This window comes from Pseudoliparis swirei, chromosome 15 (assembly GCF_029220125.1).
Source record: "Pseudoliparis swirei isolate HS2019 ecotype Mariana Trench chromosome 15, NWPU_hadal_v1, whole genome shotgun sequence".
Taxonomy (NCBI): domain Eukaryota; kingdom Metazoa; phylum Chordata; class Actinopteri; order Perciformes; family Liparidae; genus Pseudoliparis; species Pseudoliparis swirei.
The window spans coordinates 10,323,910-10,348,241 of NC_079402.1; the positions used below are offsets into that span (position 1 = coordinate 10,323,910).

At 41.2% G+C, this 24,332-nt stretch overlaps 1 protein-coding gene across 2 annotated transcripts in view; it reads right to left on the reverse strand.

Moving 5' to 3' along the window:
* trabd2a (TraB domain containing 2A) overlaps nucleotides 1-24,332 on the reverse strand; it is a 70,205-nt gene that overhangs the window by 39,122 nt on the left and 6,751 nt on the right. For both annotated transcript variants that reach the window (XM_056432349.1, XM_056432348.1), the window contains exons 3-4: nucleotides 3,696-3,842; nucleotides 2,940-3,114 (exon numbers count right to left, since the gene is read on the reverse strand). In XM_056432349.1, the coding sequence (XP_056288324.1) occupies nucleotides 2,940-3,114; nucleotides 3,696-3,842 (322 nt within the window). The remainder of the gene's footprint in view (nucleotides 1-2,939; nucleotides 3,115-3,695; nucleotides 3,843-24,332) is intronic.

The window sequence follows — 24,332 nt, forward strand, 5'->3', positions numbered from 1 at the left end:
TAAATCCTAATTTACCTGAGGTTCTTTCCACGTTTCTGGTCAGTGCAACACCTCAGTGTGACACTTTAGAAAATCATTAGCGAACAAAATACAGGAATGCTCAATAATCACATCCTGAATCTGTCAAGACCTCCATTGTAAAGATTCAGAGAGACAGGAGATGGCCACTGATAAGAGTGCTCTCACACCTGACTGTAACAGGGAGGTTGAGTACACTGACATAATGGGCTCCTTTGTTGTGTGTGTGTGTGTGTGTGTGTGTGTGTGTGTGTGTGTGTGTGTGTGTGTGTGTGTGTGTGTGTGTGTGTGTGTGTGCGTTTGTGTGTGTGTACGTGTGTGTGTGTCCTCTGACCCCTCCGGGGATAATTAGGGACACATTTTTCTCCAATCTGTCTTGGGGGCTGGTGAATGTTTGTGTGTGTGTACATTGTGTGGGTGTGTGTGTGCATGTGCGTTCATGCAAATGCACATGTGCGTACATCCTAATGTGCCCCATCCCGTTCCTTGAACATGCCGACTCAACCTGCCCTCCGTATGTCTAGGACTAGTGCTTCTGGGCTGATTGCCCGTATCACTTTCACTCACCGGCTCACACACACACAGTCAAACATGCGCACACACACAGACACACACACACACACAAGTACACACAGAGGCACACACCTTTTTAGACCAAGCCCTTGTAAAGGCACCTCCTCAGGGACGCGTTGTGAAATGTACTCCTTGTTAGGGTTTGAGTGTGTATGCGTGAGTGTGTGTGTGTGTGTGTCTGCTTTTCCTCAGCTGTTTCCTGTCAGCTCGAAGACCAACAGACTGTGAAGGCCTCTCTCTCTCTCTCTCTCTCTCTCTCTCTCTGCTTCAACTTTGCAGCTCCTCTGCTTCTAAATGACAAATAAACTTTGGTGGAGGATGTTTCTGGCGATGTCATCACAAGTAAACTAAAATGTGATCCCCTCTCCTCCATACATATCCCATAATAAATGTCAATGATGCATTGACTAAAAGTCCATATAGTGCCATTAATGAGTGTGGTGAATGAAGCTTTAGGCTGCAGTCAATTTGTATTAACTTATGATGTGACAGAATTATTTCTTTATATCTGATTAGAGATGTATGATGAATGGTGACATGTGTCCTGGATCTATTTTATTTTCTCTGTACATTGTATAATGTGAAGAAATTATTTAGTTTGTTCATTATTTAAAATGTTTATTGAAAGTGTGATGAATAAAGTTTGATTGGAATGGATTTAGGAACACTTGAATTTTGATTACCATGAGTGAAATTCATATTACAAAATTATGAATAAATCAATAAATGAAACATATATACGACATATATAGCTGTAATGATTAGTGAATTAGTCAGCCAATAAGTGATTAATTGTAAGAAAAGTGATAAGGTTAGTTATGTCTGTGTCATATTTGACAGAAAACGTAATAGCTAGACTTAAGGTATGTTGTTTTAAAAAAAAGCAATTTGAATACATCCCCTTGGCCTGCATGAATGTTCAGATAGACCAAAGGATTTATCAAATAATTGAGACATTAATCATGGTCATAATTGTTTGTTGCAGACGTTTCTTGCTGAATGCTTATTTCTTGGTGGTGAACTACTTTTTCAATAACGATGTAATTTACCTACAGATGTCATTTGTACTCATGTACTGTATATATATATTTAGGTTAGTGGCCTTTGTCTTCTTTCTTCTTCTATTCAGTGCATAATTAATGTGAACTTCTGCACTTAAAGACCTTTTGGGTTTTATGTGTGCTTTAATGATGTCATCTTTTTTACCTTAAATGTAAAGCATTGTATTTTGTGGATTCAATGTTTGGCATGACATGAAAACATACTTTATATGATTGAATAACCCATCTAAGTTATTTATTGTAAAATAGCATTGTCTTCTTCTTCTTCTTCTTCTCGTCTATTAGGTGTAAACAATGCGTTGATTAAACAATCTGAGGCCAAACAAAACAAGAACCAAGACTGTCTGCTTTGGATATAAGGCTCTGCACACACACACACACACACACACACACAGAGGCATCCCGTGCTTAAATAGACAACTTTGTGGAATGGTCTTGCTGTTATCTGGTCCCTTTATACTCCCTGTCTTAAGTCAAGTCTCTTATCAGGCTCTTGTGAGGCTGCTGCATAGTTGGAGAGGAATTCAAAGAATTGAACTGACATTTCTAAAACTATGTGAAAGGACTCCAACAGGCCAGGTGTCTCTGGTCAGTCTTGAACTGATAAAAGGATTTTGTATTGAGCTTCTGCCCAACACAACACTGTTTCACCCTCAGCTGATGAAGCTGTAGATCAATGGTTTCGTCTGGTCTGGTTTAGTTAAGTCAGCTAAGACGCTGATCAATAGCTGAGCTACTTTTTTAATAGAGTCAACAAACAGTGAGAAGGAGAAGAGGAAAATGTGTATTTGTCCTGGGAAAACTTGTGAAAGACAGAACATTGCGTCCGTCACATGCAATACAGAAAAGAAGGATTGTGAACATATATTTTATGAGTACAATTCAATACTATATTTCTTTATCTGAAAGGAGCCTTGCCGATCAGAGAGAGAAATCTAATCAGCGAGTTCCACCTCTCCAATCAACTGGGATTTCTGTCCCCTTTTTCTTGTTTTCCCTTTGTCTACACACGTTTGTTAAGCTGCTCAGTTTGTTAAGCTGTCCTTTGCAGAAGTGCTCTCTGAACAAAAAGAAGAATTCAAGTCACTTTGTTGTGGAGATAAAAGTAATCTCATTGAGTGCTTTGATGAACGGAGACTAAATAAAGACCTAAAATATCTTCTTTTGGTCTGACATTTTAGCCTGAAACACCGGCATCTGTGGAGATGTGTCATTAAATACCGATGAAATATTAAACTTTGTTTCCATACCCCTTGTCATTATTTCGAGTATAGCATTACCACCAACCTGCTCCAAACGCGAAAAAGAAGCTCTTGTCTGGGTGTTCCTCGAGCAGGGCCTTGACCCTCTTCCCCATCCTCTCATTCCTCTTGTAGATGAGTTCCCGTCGAAAGTAGCTGTCTATTTCCTGGGCGGTCACCTGCTCGCTGTGTGGCAGTGTCACATTATTGAAGTTGGGGACCTAGAGGGTGCAAGGGTGATGGTTCAGTCAAGCCACCAAGGTGGAAAGGAGAAGAGGGAGAGGAGATTTCTTTCCCTTTTTTTTCTCCTACCCTCCTTCATTCAATTTCCACAAAGTCAAAGGAATTCTAAAAACACATTAAAATGTGTATCTGAATTGACCAAGGTGAACTGGATTGTTGGGAGGAAGAATAGCAAACACAAAAGAGAGAAAGACATGGCAAGGATAATGGAACAGAAGAAGTAAATTGCCGATGGTATAGAGGAGCTGGTAGAAGGGGTGGTGTAGGAGGAGGTGTGGGGGATGAAAGGTCGGTCAGAGGGTTAGGGGTGAAGGTAAAAGGTCAAGGGTCATGTCACTGGGACACTCCAAAAGGTCAAGGGGTCAAAATTACTCTTAGCGTATTAACTTGATTGAAAGTAGTTAAAGTCCACTGCTACATAAGGTAACGTAAGGTAACTTACGGTAAAATAAGAGAAAATGAGATGAAATGAGATAAATTGAGATGGAATGAGATCAAATGAGATCAAATGAGATCAAATTAGATGAAATGAGATCAAATGAGATGAAATGAGACTGACCTGGGAAGTGTCTTGATTGAAGATGATGGAGTTGAGATCTCCACAGTTGTAGTGTCTGATGAGGTCTTCGGTGGTGTACGGGACATGTAGACTTCCTGCCCGTAGAGACTCCTGCTGTAATAATGTCTGGTTCAGGGCAAAGATCACCTAGAAGGAGACATCAATTAGTTATTGATCGATGTATTTCTGTCACCCTGTAGAACCTCTGAAGGCTCTCTGGCCTCATAGTTCTCTAAATAAAACTCATACAATTATGAATATGTTAAAAAATCTGCCTTCTTAATTTCTTAGATGAGTAATGCTGCTCCTGGCACTGATCAAGGATGACGGATGGACAATGATAAGTTTAACTAACAACAAACGGAAAAAAAATAGGTTTCCATTGTGTTCATGTGTCACAGTCGAACATATCCAAACAAGACCAACAGCTAGTGGCACTGTATTAATTTTTAGATGAGGTTAGAGAATCCTTTATTAGTGCCACAGTGGGGAAATTTCAGGATCACAGCAGCGGGTGCACATGAGAGCATTAATAAAAGATAAAAATAAAACACAAAAACAATACTAAATACTAAAATACTAAATATACAGAGGAAAAATAATAAATATATATACACAAGGCAGTGACCAAAGTCAGGTTAAAGTGTCCAGGAAAATAAAGTGCTGTGTGCAAAGATGTCCAGTAGCAGTGTGTTGTGCAGCCTGACAGCAGCTGAAGGAAGGACTTGTGGTACCTCTTCTTCAGACACCGAATCATCTGGGGACCAGAAATATCTATTCAACATGTCCTCATAAGCCATTAAATAGTTATTGAGATATTTCAGTCGGGGCCAAAGCGGTGGGCCGTCAACTGACCGACCGACACACTGACATCGTCGTGCCTCGAGCCACGCAGCATGGACACAACTCACACATGCATCTCCCGCATATCTGTTTGTGGTGATGGGATCTTCAAACCCAAACAGGCCGTTGACTGAGTACAACTCTCAGATTTACTGAACGATAGAGGAGACAGTTTGAGTTTTCCCGACCGAACCCTTCTGTGCTCTGAGACTCAGCTTTTGTGTGAGCGTGAAATCGGCCAGTGTTTGGCGAGAGGGCCCTGGTGAGCCGGCCGCCTATGATCAGTACCGCGAGGTAACACACACATGCATAAATGCACACAAACACACGTGAACACATACACACTCTGAAGGTCCTATGGTCTCCACATAGAAGACTGAGACGGACGCACAAAGGAACCACCGCCACTCACCTCAGCACACGCTCTCCCTCTGATCTCCCCGCCACACACACACACACACACACACAAACACACGCACACCTTTCAACCTGCAAACCATTGATCTTGAGCCCCAGAAAAGAGGAAAGTTTGTATGGCTTATTTGCTACTCAATGGGAGCAATCAGTCAGAGTGAAGATGTGTTTTGTAAATGTGTCTACAGTACGTCTCCATGTTTTTACAATTCAGTGTGCATGTGTGTACGTGTGTGTGTCTCTCTCTCTTTGTCAAATGAGTTCTGTATTGATATGCAGACCCGTACGCCAACCAGACCAACCCGAGTGGCTGAGTTTTTTTTGTGTGTGTTCATGTTCCGCTTTCTAAGGTGCCCTGATGACACTTTTCTCTGTCGGCCGGCCCATTGTGGGAGCCTCGCTGGAGCAGAGGAGAGGAGGAGATGAGGGCAGCCTGGAGCAGATGCCTTCTTGTCAGGGGACAAAGAACCGCTCCGTCACCCTCTCCTCTCGTCTCCCCTGCGCTCCCTCCAGCTTTCATCGGCCGCGCATCAAAGTAGCGCTCTGCATATGAAAAGGGCCCCGTCTTTATGCCACGCAAATTAGCCTATCGCGCCCCTCCCCGACTCATTTCACAAAACCAGCCTCACATCTGTGCCACGTCCGTGAAGGAAGGCCCTCATCTGCAGGGTCTCCCCTTTTTTCTCAGCTCTCTCCTCTCCGCTTTCTCCGCCCGCCGTGCCTTTTCAGCCCCTTAAATTATGGCTCTCGGGGAAGAAGGAGGAGGGAGAGGAGGGGGAGGGAGAGTGGGGGTCAAAGCCAGATACAAAGAACGGAAGTTTTTTTAAAGTGGGAGGTTACGGGATGGAAAGACAGGAAGAAAACATAAACGAGAAAGTGAGGGAGAATACAGAAAACAGGAGCAGAGCGAAAGAAAGAAAGAAAGAAAGAAAACCTTAATGAATGATTTCTTTCTTTCCACTGTGATCCTCCTCTTCTGTTAGCGCACTGTGGGTCAGCGAGTGCATTTTCCCACTCGGCTCCTTTCATCAGGTCCCCCTGTTTCTCCCCCCCCCCCCCACACACCCCCCATCCCGCCCCCTCCAGCACGCACACAGACACACGGACACACCCCTTGCTGATATCAAAGCAAGCGCAGCCAATGAAAGTCAATAATTGTCCTTTGTCATGGAAATGTCCCCCCTTGTCGAGGTGGAGTGGGGTGGGTGTGTGCATCCAGAGCAAACATCATCACAGTCAGATTCCCACATGTGGAGACTTGGAGTGTTCGGCGGCTCGGCTGAAAAAACTTGCGCTGCGGCGTGCCGGCTTCGTTTGACATTTGCAAGAAAAGTAGCGAACACGCTTTGGGGAATATCTTTGTGGGGAGGATACATTTATAAAAGGGTTGATCGCCTTCCAAAAATCATTAGCCGTGTTCAGAAGAGTTGTATTGATTCATCAACCTAACATCAACTGTTGGCACTGCGGCCTCATATCAATGAGCCGGCGGCATCATTTGAAGTGAGATGTGTCAAACGGTTTCATTTGACACATCTCACTTCAAATGATGCCGCCGTTCCACTGAAGGCGACTGCCCGCTGAGCACAAGCACCTGCACCACACAGCTGCATCAGCGATGCGGCATATTGAGTAGCAGCGCTCTCCCTTTTTATTCGAAAATCAGTGTTTGAACATGCAAAAGAGAAGTGTTGAGTCGAGTAATGATTTAGAAAAATGTAGATTTCAAAGTCTGTAAGCACAAAGGATCATTTTAGTTCCTTTGTCTACTCCACTGAGGTCTCAGACGTGTTCACGTCATTCTACTATCAGGCCGATATCAAGAAGTCAAAACTCTTTCATTGCGGCCGAAACAAATCTGAAGCCGAGGGGGGGGCGGCGCCATAAATCAGCAGAAACAATGTCAATCGGGCGATGTAGTTGAGAATTCGAAGCCCATGAAATATGAAGCACAACATTTTTGTTTGTTGTAGTTGTAATTTATTCCAACTAGTTTGCTTTAAAACTGACTTTAACATTGACGACTGCACGGCTCAAACACAGTAAAGATAAGATAGTGTACGATAAACTGCACGTGAGGTCCTGCCCCTGTATGGATCTGGTGCAATGGGAGCTCCTTGTATGGTAAAGCCTCGGGCTTATTGGGCTTCTTCTGATTGCAAGTGCTGGCGAAAGAGGTTTTGAGAATGTTTCAGTAACTTAATTTCATTTTGATAAGAAACTAAAGAGAAGCATGTGAGTGCCAGCATGCACCTATCGCTCTAACTGGGAGTGTGTTCTTACTTCTTGCTTGTGTGCGTGAGCAGAAAAAGCATGTTTAAAACAAGAGTTTCAAAAAGTAGCCGGTCCACACTGTGTTTACAAACCATGTGCTCAGAAAGTCACACATACACACACACACACACACACACACACACACACACATGCAGCACTTGTAGCCCTGGCCATCTCCCAAATATAAATGAAGACTTCCAACCGCTCCTCTGTTTCCTCCTGACTCCCTGATGTTATCAGAGTAATACAACTCTCCCTCTCTGTGTCTCTCTACATATTACGCAAACACACACACACACACACACACACACATAGACGGTTAAGAGAGAGGGGTGAGCTCTCCATGATGTCTCTACCAGAAATCAGCAGAGACAGAAGAGCACAACAGCTGGACTCGAAGAGAGAAGGGAGACAGAAAGAAAGAGATACTGAGAGAAATGGAGTCTCTGAGCTGATGCTATCAGTGAAATCTCAGAGGAGGAGAGCACAAAGGCAGACAGAAGCAGACAGGGATAGGGATTCTGAGTTACTTATGAGTGATGTTATCAGTGAAATGTTAGTCAGAGGCCTTAAAACAAGACCTATCAGGAGCACACAGCGCTGCCAGGGCTTTACAAAGACTCTGAACTATCGTCCTCAGGTTGTCCCACATGTACACACCAACACCTGTTTTCTTTAACTGCAGGATGTAACTGTATTCCTTTACTTCATCGTCCAGACTAGGTGGGGTTAAGGGACGGATTTTAGCAGCAGATTGCAGGGCAGATTGTAAACAAACCGCATGGGACCCAATATATGAAGAGGCACAGGTCACAAGTTTACACCTTAACATTCGGAGAGAAATCAGCAACTATCAAATCAATACATGTCTTGCATTCAATACCAATGTGCAGGACTTGGCAGTTCTTGTTTACTGACATCATTGACATATTTAGACATTTGGAAAGTGTTGCCGGGACATTGGGTCAGAATTGGAAAACATTGTAACCGTGGAGCTGCTCAGCCGAGTCCTCTGGAAGACGTGATGCAATCGTGTTCCAGTCACCTTGTAAAGCGTTGACAATGTGTAATACAAAAGATATTTCTTTTTTTAACACTTTATTTTTGTCTTTTCACCACAGATAGAACACATATATACAGAAATGATAAACAAATAATAACAAGAGCAAGAGAAATACATATAAATAAATAAAAAAAGGGGTCTGGTTTGCTCTGTCCTCTCAAAAGCTAAATATAAAGATAAGTCCTGAGAAACATGCAAGTGTTCTTATCTTGTTATTATTGAGGCGTAAACATCGTCCATTTCTCCCACGTCTCACGACATTGCTCAAAAGACATTTCTGGTGGAGTATTACCCTCGCATAACATTTGATTTCTTTTCTTAAGATCTTCAAAAAAACATATTTGGGTGGTGGAAATCATTGCTTATTGAGGACATGGGGATATAAATGTGAATAAGAAAGGTATTTTCAAATGTATCCACGTTTAGAAAGAAATGACTGTCAAGAGTAGCTAATAACAAATGTTCACGGCCTCATTCAACAGGTATTCACTGAGATTCAACATTCACACACACACACACACACACACACACAAACACACACATACATACATCATTCACCACTGCACAAGTGAGCTTTCACTTTCTGGCTGAAACCCCACCATTTAACACACACACACCTGTCAGTTTGAATTATCTGTATTGTTTTTACGTCCTCTATCTTTCCTCAACTCCATCTTTTCCCTCCCCAATCTCCCCCTTTTCTCTCCTTTAGTCCTTCCATCTCCACCGTAAGTACATTTTCTGTAACTTTTTCCCCGTCTGCCCTACACCTTTGCTCTCTCTCTCGTCCATTCATCCTCCCATCATTTCATTCCTCCCTTCCTCTCCTCTTTGATCGTGTACTTTCCCTCCCTCCCTCTCCTCATATGCCTCCTTCCATCCATCTATCCCCCCCTGTTCTCTTTTCTTTGATCCTATACATCCCCTCTATCAGCCAGGTCTTTAAAGATTTGACCCCCGCATTCCTCAGCTCACTCGTGACCTCCTTGCTGCATGTGTGTCTGTGTGTGTTTGTGCATGTGAGTGTGTATACACCTGTGCAAGATTAGAGCTTTTCTCTGCGTATTTGTCTGTCCATGTGTGTGTGTGCGTTTAAATGCTTCATCATCGTGGCTTACCGCAGCCTCTGCAGGGTTTAAGGCATTGAGGATAGCTTTATTCATTCTCATGAGACAAAAAAAAGGAAATATGGGGCCTTGATTTCCTTCACAGGAGAAAAAGAGAAAAGATGGAGCGAGAAGACAAAAAGAGAAGCCACACATTGCCAAGCCACACAGAAAAAAAACAATAATCAGGACTGAAAATTGTTTTCCCCCTTCTGTAAAGGAAAATCCTCCGGTATAATTGAAATATCTTATTCCTTTTGATCTTGAACCGTTCACTCATTGACTGCGGACATGAGCAGCTCTCTGCCGAGCCAGACAGCTGAGGTCAGTGTGCACATATTAAAGTTTATTTCTCTTCTAAATGAGCGTGAAAAATGGTTTTCACAGTGTGGGATGAAGAGAAGAAGGGTTTATTCTCCAATGAATAATGTATTTTCTGCCTTGCAATGGTTGCAACTAAAGATTTGTTTAATTGATTACTCGATTCATAATTTTTCTGATAACTAAATTCATCTATTAAACTAGAAAGCGTAAAAATAAAAACAGTGTCAACCATCAGCCCAGGATAACGTCTTGTTCTCGGCGGATCAACAGTCCGAAAGCAAAAGATAATCAATTTGCAATAAGTAAAAACCTCTTTAACCTGAAAATAAAGTGTTGACAAGGTGGGAAAGGATTTTAGCACCCATGCTGAGTAATTGTCAGATAATAAAGTTGTATGCATCCAATGTTCAAGTCTGTGTGCATGCTGTGTTAGATAGATAGATAGATATATACTTTATTAATCCCCAAGGGGAAATTTGTCGTGACAGTAGCAGCAACACACAAGAGTAAAAACAAAACACAAAATATAAGAAACAGGGATGAAAGATATAGAAGTATACAAGTAAAATAAAAGTAAAATACAAAACAAAATATATATGTAAATATACAACACACATGCATACACAACACACAACAACACTGACAAATCAAATACACAAAATATTAAATATAGACAGAGTGCAAAAAGCAAATGTCTGCAAGACACATCTCCCTTTGCACAGAGTAACACTGTCCTCCAATGGGGTAACACCTTTCTTTAGTCTAGCATTTATTGGCTATACATACCATTTAATAATTAGGCGTTATTCATTAAATACATGATACTAAGTGATGTAGCTATACGCCTCTATGAAGATTTATTAGTGTTTATTACTGGACAGTATTTGTCAACAATTGAAAAACTTTACAAATGTATTTTACTCTCAATATATATATATATATTATATATATATATATATCTCTTATCAAATACAAAAATATATATGTTATATCTGCTTACAAATATTATAGTGCCTGTAAATGGGGGGAGGTCTCCTCCACTTGATCCATGTAGATCATCACACTAAAGGCCAGCACACAAACCACATGTAAATGTAGCGGTGAATACAGTTATTCTCTTTCTTTCTGTGTGTTCCGTGTTTCTCTCTCTCTCTTTATCTCTGTTCAAAACTCTCTCTCTCTCTCTCTCTCTGTAAAAACATTGTGGGGTGCATTTACCTTGGTTCCCGGACACAGCCAAATATTTAGGCTGTCACAGAGAATCAGCCTCAAACCAAATGGCTGCAGTTCTGTGTGTGTGTGTGTGTGTGTGTGTGTGTGTGTGTGTGTGTGTGTGTGTGTGTACTGGGGATTGTGGTGATTGAAATGACTTCTCATACCCTCTACTCTATGCTGCTTCACGACACCCTAAACAAGCTGTAGAGTCCCAACCAACAGATTATGAAACACACACACAAACGATCTATCATGATAAAACATTGAATGAAAAATTTAACAAATCGAAAGAACAGTTCTGATAAGACATTTTTTGTTGTTGCAGAAATGCCAAATATTTGATGGTTCCGGATGTGCACAAACAAAAAACGTATATTATACAGTTTACAATGTAGTACCATGCTATCGCTGCTCGCCTATCTAACAGTTTATTAGCAATGTGGTAAAGTGTAAAAAAAAATTACATAATCAATATAATTATGTCGGACACTGCTCTCAATCGATAGAATCCTGCGCTTATCAATTGAAAAAGAAAGTTCAAAGCCTGACAACATACACGGTAATCGTGGTCACACACACACACACACACACACACAGAGCAGCCGGCCAGCCGCTCTGCCCATCATTCCACTAAGAAGCAACACGAGCGTCTTGAAAACTCAGCGCGCCACAAGGAAAACATCCATCAATCTCTGTGAGGAACGCTGGTCATCTGCAGCGCGGCGCGAGTCAAGAACAACACCGGCTCACGCCGACATTCAAACCAATGCAGCTGTGAGCACTTACTGTGGATACACACTGACCATCTCAGTATTCACATTGTGTGTGTGTGTGTGTGACCGTGATTATCTGCGTTCACGCAGTAAAAGAAGTTACCCCAAAGATGCATCATCACCTGTAACTGCTCTTCAGTGTCACTTCATTAGTTATGGTCTGTGCATGTCACGACAGCAGCTCATTAATATATGTGTATGAATATGATCTTACTTCATCTATTGTTTCAGTTTGTTTCTTTGTCAAGAAATATAGTAGTATAATAGTATAGCATTTGAGGCTCTTATTCACTCTCCAGCAAAAGAAAACAGAATTGGGTATTCATTACTTTTGTGAGTCCTATTAGCATGCTTCAAATTTACAGACTGCACAAATACACACACACACACACACACGCGCGCGCACACATGCACACACAGACATATAGCTTCTGCTGAGGTCAAACAGGTTGACCTCTTCAGGACTCTAAAGGTCACTAATGGACTTCCTCCACTATTACTACGGTCACATAAACAACATTGCTTAAACCACATCAACCTCAATGGAGGGGAACAGTTAGTTCATCCATTATTTATTCTTAGATGCGTGTCAATGTTGAGGACAGAAGCTTTGTATAATATTGTGAATATTACTGTTGTGCAGATATATCAATAAGGAACCAGCACCGTCGGACTAACTTAGTAATGTTTCATACTTTCCTTACTCATATTCAACAGGCCAGTTTGCACACACACACACACACACACACACACACACACACACACACACATAAGTCATTCAGCTGAGGCCCCTGTCTCCAAATGAAAAGCCCTGCAAACATTGTGATTGGCCGGCTACAGTTTTACCTTTAGAGTCCAGAGCCTGAGTCAGAACAGGTCTGTTCTTTTAGCTTGAAGAAGTTAAGAAGTTGCATCTGTGTCTTACTATTACATAACATGTGTTGGGCGAACATTGCATGTCTTTAATTGCTTCGTCTCAGATTTAGTTGAACTGCAATTCAGAAGTTACACTATTGCAATAAGGTGTTCAGATATACCAAGATTAGAATGTAGTTGAAGACCTTTATGATCTCCAACTGCGCCGGATGACAGGGAACATGACGTAAAGACAACATGTTCCCAGAAACTGGTCAACAAACACAGCAGGCATCTGTGCCAGGAATACATCTCCAACTTTTGACTGTGCAGAAGCCGGATAGAGAGAGACAGCAGGAATACAAAAAGAAAACCACATAGCGCTGCAATTTCTTAAACCACTGGCCCGGACTCGGCACCAAAGCACCACTGGCTAACCACTCGCAACGAACCACGCACGCACACACACACACACACACACCAGCACACACAGCATTGCATGTTCACATTAATATGCATGTAAACACTTTTCCGTCAGCTTGCTTCAATCCCCTTGTTCTAAACAAAAACACATACTCAAAGCACATTGCCTGAGACCTTTAACACCAGCGCAAATGTTTAACCTCACACGTGCAGGATGAGTCTGTGTCATGGAAAATGGGGCTTAGCCTCCAATCTATCGGAGAAATGCATCTGTTTATTGCGGTGATCAACAGAGTAGACAGAAGGCTTGAGAGAGATAAACAGAGGGCGAAAAACAATATTTATGGAAAGACAGTGGGAGGATGGAGAGAAAACGCCTGGCGAAAAATAAAAAAGAGAAAATGATAAAGAGACATAGGTGGAAAGATGGAAGAACAGAGCGAGAGAGAGCGAGAGAGAAAGACAGACAGACAGAAGAGAGTGTGGTGGTTGTTGTTGTGCAGACGTCTGCCACGACCCGCAGCCTCAGAACCACAGATGTATAAACGGCCAACACAATATGAAAATCATCCAAACGTCCTCAATGTGTTGGGAGTTCAGCTTTCAGAAAAGTGTCCCTTTGCATTCACTGAGGATGGTACACAAATAAACATGCGCCTGTCATGTGAGATTATGACCAAAATATCAACTGTCAAAGCTAGAAAAACTTTACGAGATACATTAAAAAAAGATGTCCGCTTATTTTAGATCGGGGGGGGGGGGGGAGTGCTGTGGGAGCAGAGACGAGTGAAAGACGGACACGTCGAGACACGGAGACAGAGAGTGGTTTGCATCTGACTGGATATCGATTTGGGCATGTAACTGTAAAGTATCAAATTATGTTTCTGCAGCTAATGAATAAGCATAAGAAGTAACGGTTTATGGGGACAAATGCATGAATTTCTGGTTTGTTTGTTTTGTTTTTGTTTTGTATATATATATATAAGGTTCTTTGGAATAAGTGTTTTAAGCAATCATAGTTTAGGGCACGTATAGCTTCAGTCTTAACCCTTTCGGTCAGCCACATGTATCTTTCTTCTTTTTTATTACTGGTGGTTGTGTATTTTGCTGATCAAAAAAATTATCTCAACTCTGCAGCTAATGAATCATTTAGTCTCTCAAAATTCACATTCCAATGTCCCACAGTCCATCGAAATGTCTTCAAATTGCTCGTCCAACCAACCCAAAACCCGAAGAAGTTAAATTCATCATGATACAAATCTTTTTTTTAAACGAATCAAATAAATGAACACAGATCTGTTGAATAACAAGATAATAGTCTACAGTCACGCAATCAGCTCTGTGAGGCTTTGAGCTAAGGTCACATGATCACCTTCAGTCATCCTCTGGGAACCATGAATGTCTTTCTCATGGTAATCCATCCCATAGCTGTCTGGACATTTCCCTGCACATTGTCCCTCTTATGGTGGGTTGGGTGGTGCAAGATGAAAAGGCCAGGGGGTCACCAGAGTCAGTATGATTCATCCTCTGGGGGACCATGAATGTATCTAACAAATCTAAAAATGTTGATATTTCTGTGAGACCAACCGACAGAGCCACATTGCCACGCTCAGTGCCACGCAGCGAGAACAGTTTAAAACATTTTCAGTCTACTTCAAATAACACCACGGTTGTTTAAACCTTTGTCAAGGGACTGGAACAAAGAAGACACACACACAGAGAGAGAGAGAGTGAAACAGAGTGGTGAAATGAGCTGGGAGGCCAAACAGTGGCGTTGCTGTTAAGCTCTCACAGTTTTTATGATCTCAGCCGCAGCTCAGACGTTACCCCAAAACATAAACAGTGTTTGGGTAGCAACAACCCCGAAGACCTTCATCCACGGCGTGGAGCTGACTCTGGGTGGTGGGGGGAATCCGACACACGTGTTTACGTATGTGTTGGTCTGACATGTGCGGATGCTTGCACGAACGCTTAACAACATGTGTGCCTGTAATGGCTTACATACACCTCTATGTGATCTTAATGACGGTCTCTGTCCCTGTGTCTTTGTATCGGGTGCCAACACTGTCTTTGAAGCCAGCCATGGTATCAGTGTTCTTTTCAGCACTTTTTAAATTGTATTTATGTCATTTATTTTAAAGCAACGTAGTAAATTCTATGCATGCATATATACAGGACTGTCTCAGAAAATTAGAATATTGTGATAAAGTTCTTTATTTTCTGTAATGCAATTAAAAAAACAAAAATGTCATGCATTCTGGATTCATTACAAATCAACTGAAATATTGCAAGCCTTTTATTCTTTTAATATTGCTGATTATGGCTTACAGCTTAAGAAAACTCTAAAATCCTATCTCATAAAATTTTAATATTTCCTCAGACCAAGTAAAAAAAAGATTTATAACAGCTGAGTGTTTGTCAAGGCTCAGGAAACCCTTGCAGGTGTTTCGAGTTAATTAGACAATTCAAGTGATTTGTTTAATACCCTACTAGTATACTTTTTCATGATATTCTAATATTTAGAGATAGGATATTTGAGTTTTCTTAAGCTGTAAGCCATAATCAGCAATAAATCAGAATAAAAGGCTTGCAATATTTCAGTTGATTTGTAATGAATCCAGAATGCATGACATTTTTGTTTTTTTAATTGCATTACAGAAAATAAAGAACTTCATCACAATATTCTAATTTTCTGAGACAGTCCTGTATATATATATGTGTATACATATATATACTGTATGTATATATATATTTATATGCATATATATGTGTATATATATATGTATATACATATATATACTGTATGTATATATATATTTATATGCATATATATGTGTATATATATATATATATATACATATATGTATGTATATATATATATATATATTTATTTATTTATATGCATATATATTTATTTTTTTGTTGATATATACAGTATGTATATATACAGTGGTGGGGAACATGAAAGAATATCAAAAAGATAAATGGTAGTGTCTCCATTAGCAGTCAGAAACATGATCTGTTGCTTCACAGGAAACTTCTCAGATAAAAACATGACCATACACTGCAGGCGTGTACAGCATCACTCTCTTTTCTCTCCTTTATGGGTGCAAAAGAAGTCAGCGCAGCGGACCATCACATTTCCACTTGTGCTCAGACAAATATCTGCCAAACCGAGACGCAACAACTATCAATCAAATTCACTGTTCCACTGAAAAGATCTTGTCTGGAAGCTGCAGCGACAGGCCGCTTGAGCTGGCAACACTGGGTTTGCTTTACATGCCGTAGGGGAAACGTGTGGAGATCATGTGATATCAAAATGTCTCATAAAATCCACTGCTATTTTGCAAGGAGGAAAATTAGGGAGCGCCTGGAACAAGCGATGAGCATCAAGCAGGACAACTCAAAATCTAATTCAGGCCGCCTCACGAGACCCCCCACGGAGAGACAAACGCAGTTTCATCTAAGATGTGCATCCCGATGCTTCGGGCATCGTCGCTGTTGATATTCCGAACCCTCATACAGGACATCTGCTTCTCTTACTTCCTGGCTGACCACCATTGCACAAAATGCATGAAAGTCATTCACGGTTGCTGCTCCGTGTGGTTCAGCGGTGTGAAAGATTCACCTGTGAAAGACGCTCCTTCATCTCACTCCCAGGAATGTGACACTGTGAAGATATTTGCTTGTTTGAGTCCAAGTCTGGTCAAAACATCTGTGGAGAACCACAAAGTCTCACAACATCCTCATGTGTGGTGCTCACCTGTGAAATTCCACTCAAGCCACCAAAAATGTGGACTGGGGCCAGTAAGACACAAGTGGATTTATGGTAGCTCATAAACTATGTGGTCCTTGTTCAAATCTTATCGGCTTAAAAAGGATTCATCCGCATCCATATATCTATGTGAAATCACTACAGTTGTTATTCATTTGTGTCACTTGTTTGAGGTTTAGTTCGTAAAAGCATTCTTGGACATACTCTATAAAACTACCACCCAAAGAGTCTTAAGTTTCAACATTTCTCTGCAAAAGACGGCGGCCTCAAAGCAAACAGTTAGAATAATGACTCCTTTCTCTTTTTTGCAGGCACAAAACATAACAAATTAATATGATCACAAAGTGGCTGGTGCACAAAACCGTTCCACAGGTTCCTGGTGACACACTGCGAGGAATTAGAAACTACTAATCCTTTGTGTTGGAGCACGTGGACAGCTTTGGCTTCGTCCTGCTCGGATGAAGCCCAGCCAGGTTTGGCTCATTTCTACAGGCACTGATTTAATGCACACCAGCCACAAACCTGGCCGGCACTGAGAAGGCAAAAGTGGCAATTTATAAGACATCACGTTAAACTGTGAGAAATAAACGCTCCTATGAAACTAACTTCGCCCTGAGCTGGAAGAGCATCTTTGTTTTTCATTTACTTTAATTTTTATATTTTTGTGGAGGAAAGATGATAAGTAGCTTTTTTAGTAGTTTAATTTTCTATTAATGGTATTATAATTCCCAAAAAGAAAGTAAGATCAGCCCACTGGACTTCTGCTCCGAGGTCACGGAATCTCAGTTGAGCGTTTAACATCGTCAGTTTCCTGATTCACTGGCATTAAGCTTTTCCCTATAGATCCAAATGTACTAGAATTATTACAATTATTACAATTATTCCCATTTAATTTCATACCTCTCATGTGCACAACCCCCTTTTACTGAGCATGTGGCCATCAGCAGTCACACACATCCCCGTGACATTGTTTTAATGCAGGGTAGCCAATACCACACACACATTACAGCCACATCGATGGTTACAGGGAAATAGAAGTGTGATGTTGAAGTGTTGAGGTCCATTAACACGTTCACGCTATGTGGCAGTTTGCTACCGCATGTTGATTAAACAAATTAGTGCAACTTATACGGTACCCCGACAATACAGTATCAGTTCATGACTCCTTAATGGGAAAAGTAAATAAGTGTCAACAGCAAAGGCTGCATGTGTGTGAGAAACTTCTGATAACACAGTGCATGCTCATACTATTTCACAATTTACAATTACAAGTGACAGTGTAAACCCCAGGAAATTGATGAATCAATGTCCAGCCTGCAAAATAAAGTGAATGATGAATTATAGGGAAAAGTAATTGTCTTTCCCTCTGTGTTAAAACAATGGAAAAGTTACACATTTACACTTTATAAATATTCTAAATGAAGGATTAACTGTTATCTGCAGTGTTTTGGATGATACAAAAGACATCTGCAAACCTGAAACAGACTTTTTCACAACTAAACTATTTTAATACTGTTGCTAAAATTATGAAAATTGTATTTTTATACACATGAATTAGTATAATTTATATGTTTACTCATAGATGGCATTTATATATAATTCCTTAATTTGTATCAGTCCCATGCTAAGTCAGTGCTGACTCACTGTTCAGAGCTTAGTAACAACAATGACCCGGGGGTCCCGGCCACATTCAGGACAGCAAAAATGTTAACTTACACAACAATAGAAGGAGTGATGGGCGGCAAACAAATTCAAATTAGCATATTAATGACTGTAATTGCTCTTACGTAGAACTGACATAAGCTTTTAATGTGAGGAGGTTGCTGTTAGTGAGTGTTAAGTACATCTGTAGATGCTGAGCTTTTCTTACTTAAATTAAGGTGGAGGAGGCACACTGCGAGACAGCACAATCACAAATGTCTTTCACTGGTTCTCCGTGAGCTGCTTGCCCTCTGCAAGCGTTCCCAAATTGGAACAGTGAATGGAAAACAGCAGGCAAAAATAATTCATTGGCAGAGATATTTGGTATTTCATCTGTAATAACATTCAGAGTTATCTCTAATTGTTTTATTTGAGTCGTGACACATTCATCTTTGAAGTAGATCTAGTCATTGATTAATTAATTGTAGTGAACCATGTTAAACTTGTTGACCTATTTGGCCTACTAAAGCATTACCAGCGAGGTGTATAATTTACTGCAAGGCAGGATGGAAAGGCCTCAATGTGTCTCAGTGATCCTCCTCTGTTGCTCTCCTGAAGGTTTCTTCCCTTTTCTCCCTGTGAAAGGGTTGTTTGGGAGTTGTTCCTGATCCGATGTGAGGTTCTGGGCCAGGGATGTCTATGTGTACAGATTGTGAAGCCCTCTGAGGCAAATTTGTAATTTGTGAAATTGGGCTATACAAAATAAACTGAATTGAATTGAATTAAATCAGGGTAATCTTTAAGTAACAAACACTAGATGTATTTGACGAATTGAACAATAGCACGGGTGCAATGATTGTGCAACGAGGCTCCCCGAACCTACACGAATGTTCCTGACCCGGTGTTAAGTCAGAGACACAAGCTATTAAATCCTCATTTGAGCTGCGTTACACAACCAGGAAAAGCCCGCAGCCGTCTCCAGAAGTCAGACTCTCCTCCACCGGAGAGTATTACTGGATACACTTTCAAGGATCTACAATCTTATTCTTGGCACACGGTTGGCACCATCCAGCTGCATCCGATCCACTTTCAATCACATATACTTGAAAAACAAAATGTTACAAATGGGTGGATATCCACAGGAATGGAAAATAAAATGTGTGAAGTTATTCTACTTTGATATGACAGCGGGGGGATTTACGAGGAAAAGTGTTTACTGGAAAACAAACATACCCTCTCCTAAAATAGAAGTATGGCTGGTTATAATAAGCGTATAATCAATGGCATTCATTGATTTTCAAATCACTCTAATGACTGTTGGGTATTTTTGGTTCGATCACTTTTCCTCGTGGTTATTTGCACTTACATTTCTGTCTATCAAGCTTTTAGGGGAGAAACGGGGTTTTGAAAGTGAGATGAGCTCAGCGTCTTTGTCTCCGGTGTCGTGTATCCAGACACAGACGGGTAATGTCAGAAATCTAATATGGGACTGTTTGGTCAACAGTGGGGAAGAAATCAAGCACCTCAGTGCCACGTGAAACCAGGGACTTGAAGAAAACTGTGAGGACACGTTGGAAATTCAACCATACATGTGTATGCACACACACAAATAAGAACTCATGCATAAATGCACATGAACGCAGATGTGCACAGCACTCACAGACACAAACAATAATAAACGGATACAAGCAATTATATGATCAAATACACACTGGAAAAACACACGGCGCGCTGCAACTGAGCATGGAGCGTTTACTCTCTTCGATCAAAGTAGACCGAACAAAGAAAAAAATAAACAACTTCTGAAATAATAATAATAATCATTTATTTTATATAGCGCTTCTCAAGTCACCCGAAGTCGCTTTACAGAGTGCAGAGTCTAGTAGTCATACACACACACAGTCATCCCGGTGGTGATAAGCTACATCAGTAGCCACAGCTGCCCTGGGGCAGACTGACGGAAGCGTGGCTGCCAATCAGCGCCTACGGCCCCTCCGACCACCACCAACATTCATTCACATCCATACGAACCGGGGTGAGGCTGCGGTGCATGTCTTTATGATGGTGGGGGAAACCGGAGTACCCGGAGGAAACCCACGCAGGCACGAGGAGAACATGCAAACTCCACACAGAAAGGACCTGGAGCGACCGGGACGACCGGGATTCGAACCCAGGGCCTTCTTGCTGTGAGGCGACAGTGCTAACCACTGAGCCACCGTGCTGCCCTAATGAATTGCTTCCTGCAATATAATTGAGAATAGATGTGAAAAAAGTCTTTGCGAGTGTATTTATGTTACAGGACAACATATGTTACTTTAATCTGATTTACTGCAAACAAATCGAAAAAAAATTCTGGTTTTAAGAAATTACATTGCATGTGGTTCCTATTCATATCTCATATGATGACATTTACTTGGAATAACTGTTTTATTGGTTATTTTAAAATGTGCACATGATTCATCATTTGCCTAAATAACAAATTAATCATTTTTAAGCAAAAACATACCTTTATAAGCATAATATATTCAAGCCCAGGTTAAGAGTGATTGCATTTTGGGGGGCTGTGTCCCATGTGAACACATGTATACATTTCATCACTGCCGGGCGGCCCTTCTGCTCTGGTGATCCCGAAATCAATTGATTATTTCCAGTGGGACAAATGAGATCAGTCAGTATTCTCTCTTTCTCTCCCTTACACACACAAACACACACATCTGCTTTCTTGTCAGAAATAAGGCAGATTGATAGCACTCTTACTGTAAAGCTGTATGCTCAACATGAAGCTACAACTAGGACACGGCTAGCTTAGCTTAGGAATAAGCATGGAAACAGGAGGAAACAGCGAGAAAAATCCACCTAGCAGAACCGCTAAAAGCTCGTCAATCAACGTGTCATATATTGTTTTCTTAATACGTACAAAAAACAAAGTGGACTTCAATGATAATCTGTGGCTTTGAGGGGGCTAGTATATATATATATATATATATATATATATGTATATATATGTGTGGTTCTGAAGAGTGAAAGCTATACTGAAGTGTCTTAAAAATTGCATTCTCTCTCCTGGCCAGCAGGGGGGAAATATGTCTGTTTGTGTAGAAGTCTTCTTACTTGATTTATTACCCCAGTAAAAAAAAGTGAACATGGGTTTATGGTCTGAATTGACAGATGTAAGTGTTCTTCAATACAAAATGATGTTCATTTCAGAAATGATGGTCCAATTTAGAGTACAATAGACCATAAAGCGCTTAAGGCAGGGCTTACTGTGATTGACAGGTTGCCACCACTACCAGAGCCATATATGGCATATCTACATCACTCCTCCATAGTCCAAATATGGTAACTTCCGTTCATTGGTTGCAAAACTTAAAGATGGCGACGACCACAACGGCAAACTCGGGGCTTCAAAACGTCCGTCCACAAACCAATGGGTGACGTCGCAACGACTACATCCACTTCTTACTTAAAGTCTATGCCTCGACCACAAGAGAACAATGCAGCTCCAGGAAGATGGACTGAGTGCAAATGGTCGAGCGCATTTAGAATTAAATAATCTTATAATCAGCTGCGCATGACGCAAGTACAGAATTTTGTGGATGCAATTTTGGAGAGTAAGTGACTGAAAAATAATGCACCCAATGTAGAGTCCCTTCTGGTTGTAATTGTGACACCAGGAATTAGAATAGAGTAAAATTGTAGGATTCCCAAAGCTTCCCACTACTACTCATCATCATTCTCATTTTGCCGTCTAATCTTATTACAAAAAGGGATTGAGACAGATTTTCCTCAGTGGCAGTTTGCCCAAAGTGCTGCCCATGCTGGGCTGGAAAATAAGGACCGCCATTGTACTGTCCGGGAAGTGGAGCGTGTGTGCATAACCAACACACTTAGCAGTCTTAACCATCGGGACAGCGCAGGGTGTGGGAGTTTTGGGATGCTCACACTTTGTGACATCATCTGTCCGGTCCAATGAGTTTGGGTACTGGGTGAGCCGCCTGCTCTCATGGAACCTCTCAGACCTGATTTATGGCACCAGACATTTCCCACAAATCTGCTGATTCAAGAACAAACCCTACTTTGATTTATTCAATTGAAAGTTTACGTTCGCTAACCAAGAGAGCTCTGCATTTTTACTGTGATTGAGAACAGACTTTCATTTCCCACATCATTTTACTTAACCAAGGGGTCAAGATGATCTGATTAAGAACAACCTGTAACCCCAAATCTTTAAAGGTGCTATGTAACGAGATGTGAACTGACAAACCAGACAAAACATAAATATCAGATGTAAAAGTTTGATATGGGCTTGATGTGTTTGTTACATTTAAAGAGGAGCCTTTTTTTCTGTAACTGGGTACGGAAACGTCTAAATGACAGACAGACAGACATGAAGATCTGATAACTGGGTTAAAAGCAGGTTAAAGAACTGAGTTGTGTTTGGATTACATCAGACCTCGCCTCTCAAAGCCCAGCAGATCCAGAGAGCTGTAGTTGAAGGGAAAAGGAAACCTCACAAGTGAAGTTACAAGGCTGTCAAACAAAGGTAGCGTCATGATACCTTTAATGGAGACGGAGTCACGCCTTCCTTCCTTAATGGCTCTTCTACTGATCTAAGTCTGCATCTCAACTCTCCCGGTTCCAGTTCCTCCTCGTCATGAATGAACCAAATGGGCTTCAAACATTCCTTCCCTGTTCTCATCGACGTACACTGAGACCTGCATTCATCACCTCTCCATGCACCATTACTCCCAGTGATGGGAGGAAAGAAACAACACTTTCATTAGCAGGTCTGCTCCACTGAGGTGTGGAATGTCCCGCGGGTTTCCAACAACTGTGACAGAGAAAGCCGGCCTTCATGCGGCCATTGTTGTCCTCAACAAGCTCACTTAGTGTAATGGGCAAGGCTGAGCCTGCTCTTCAAAAGACGAGGGGGCACCGTGCACGAATAAGAGCAGTCATGCTTAGCCAGATTAGGGATCTGAGTTTGGAAAGTATAATTCATTGTGGTTTGAAAATAATGAGCTCAATGGGCTTATTTCATAGTGGCAGGCAAAAATGGACACATCACTTAAAAGATGAAAAAAACAGCACCATATTTTTAAGCATAACACTTTCTAAATCCTATCATCTTAACAAATGTTAGGCACTTAAGTATTCACATATAACAATAATTAGTTATGCTAATATTTCTTGTCCAAGAGCCAAGACAGCAGATGATGGTTTCATTCAACAACTCCTAAACCTTACAAGCCACTATTCAAACTACTATGGAGGTATGAAGCCTATTATCACCTTACGCTTCTTCAGAACTAGACTGCCATTTGAATCTCCGCTGTGGAAATCATACTCAAAGATGGTTCATCCAATCAGCGATACACAGGCTTCAACAAAGGCCGGCAAGGAGAGAAACTTTCCCGGTTTCAATGAAAGAAATATTACATTTTCCATTTGCCTTCCACTTTCCTCTGAAGTCTGTTTCATGCCAGATGTAAATGGCCAGTGAAAACATTACAGAGACTATTACAGAGCTATGGTTCTCTTGTTGTAGCCTCATTTAAATGTATTTTCAGTCAACAATGGCATCTACAGTATTGCTTCACCAAGAGTGTATCTCACTCATCACACTCGAGCTGGACATCTTACACTTGAGTTGAGCTAAAAGGCTTGAAATGAGAACTGTAAAAAAGAAAATGTAGACAGAAATATCAAGCGGGCTGCTTCAAGCCAGCCCGGTTAAGGCGTCCATCAAGCTGCTGTTGATTGGATTTAAACTGAGTGTGGAAATTATGGAGTGCCAAGCTGTGTGCTGTGCCGGTGCAGTGTCAGGGTAGGTAGTTCCTGGGACACTAGGGTCCATTGTTGAGCCCTCTGGAGGCTTTGTGGATATAATTCAATGAAAGCTGTGATGATGGGAGGTTTCTCTCTCTTCAT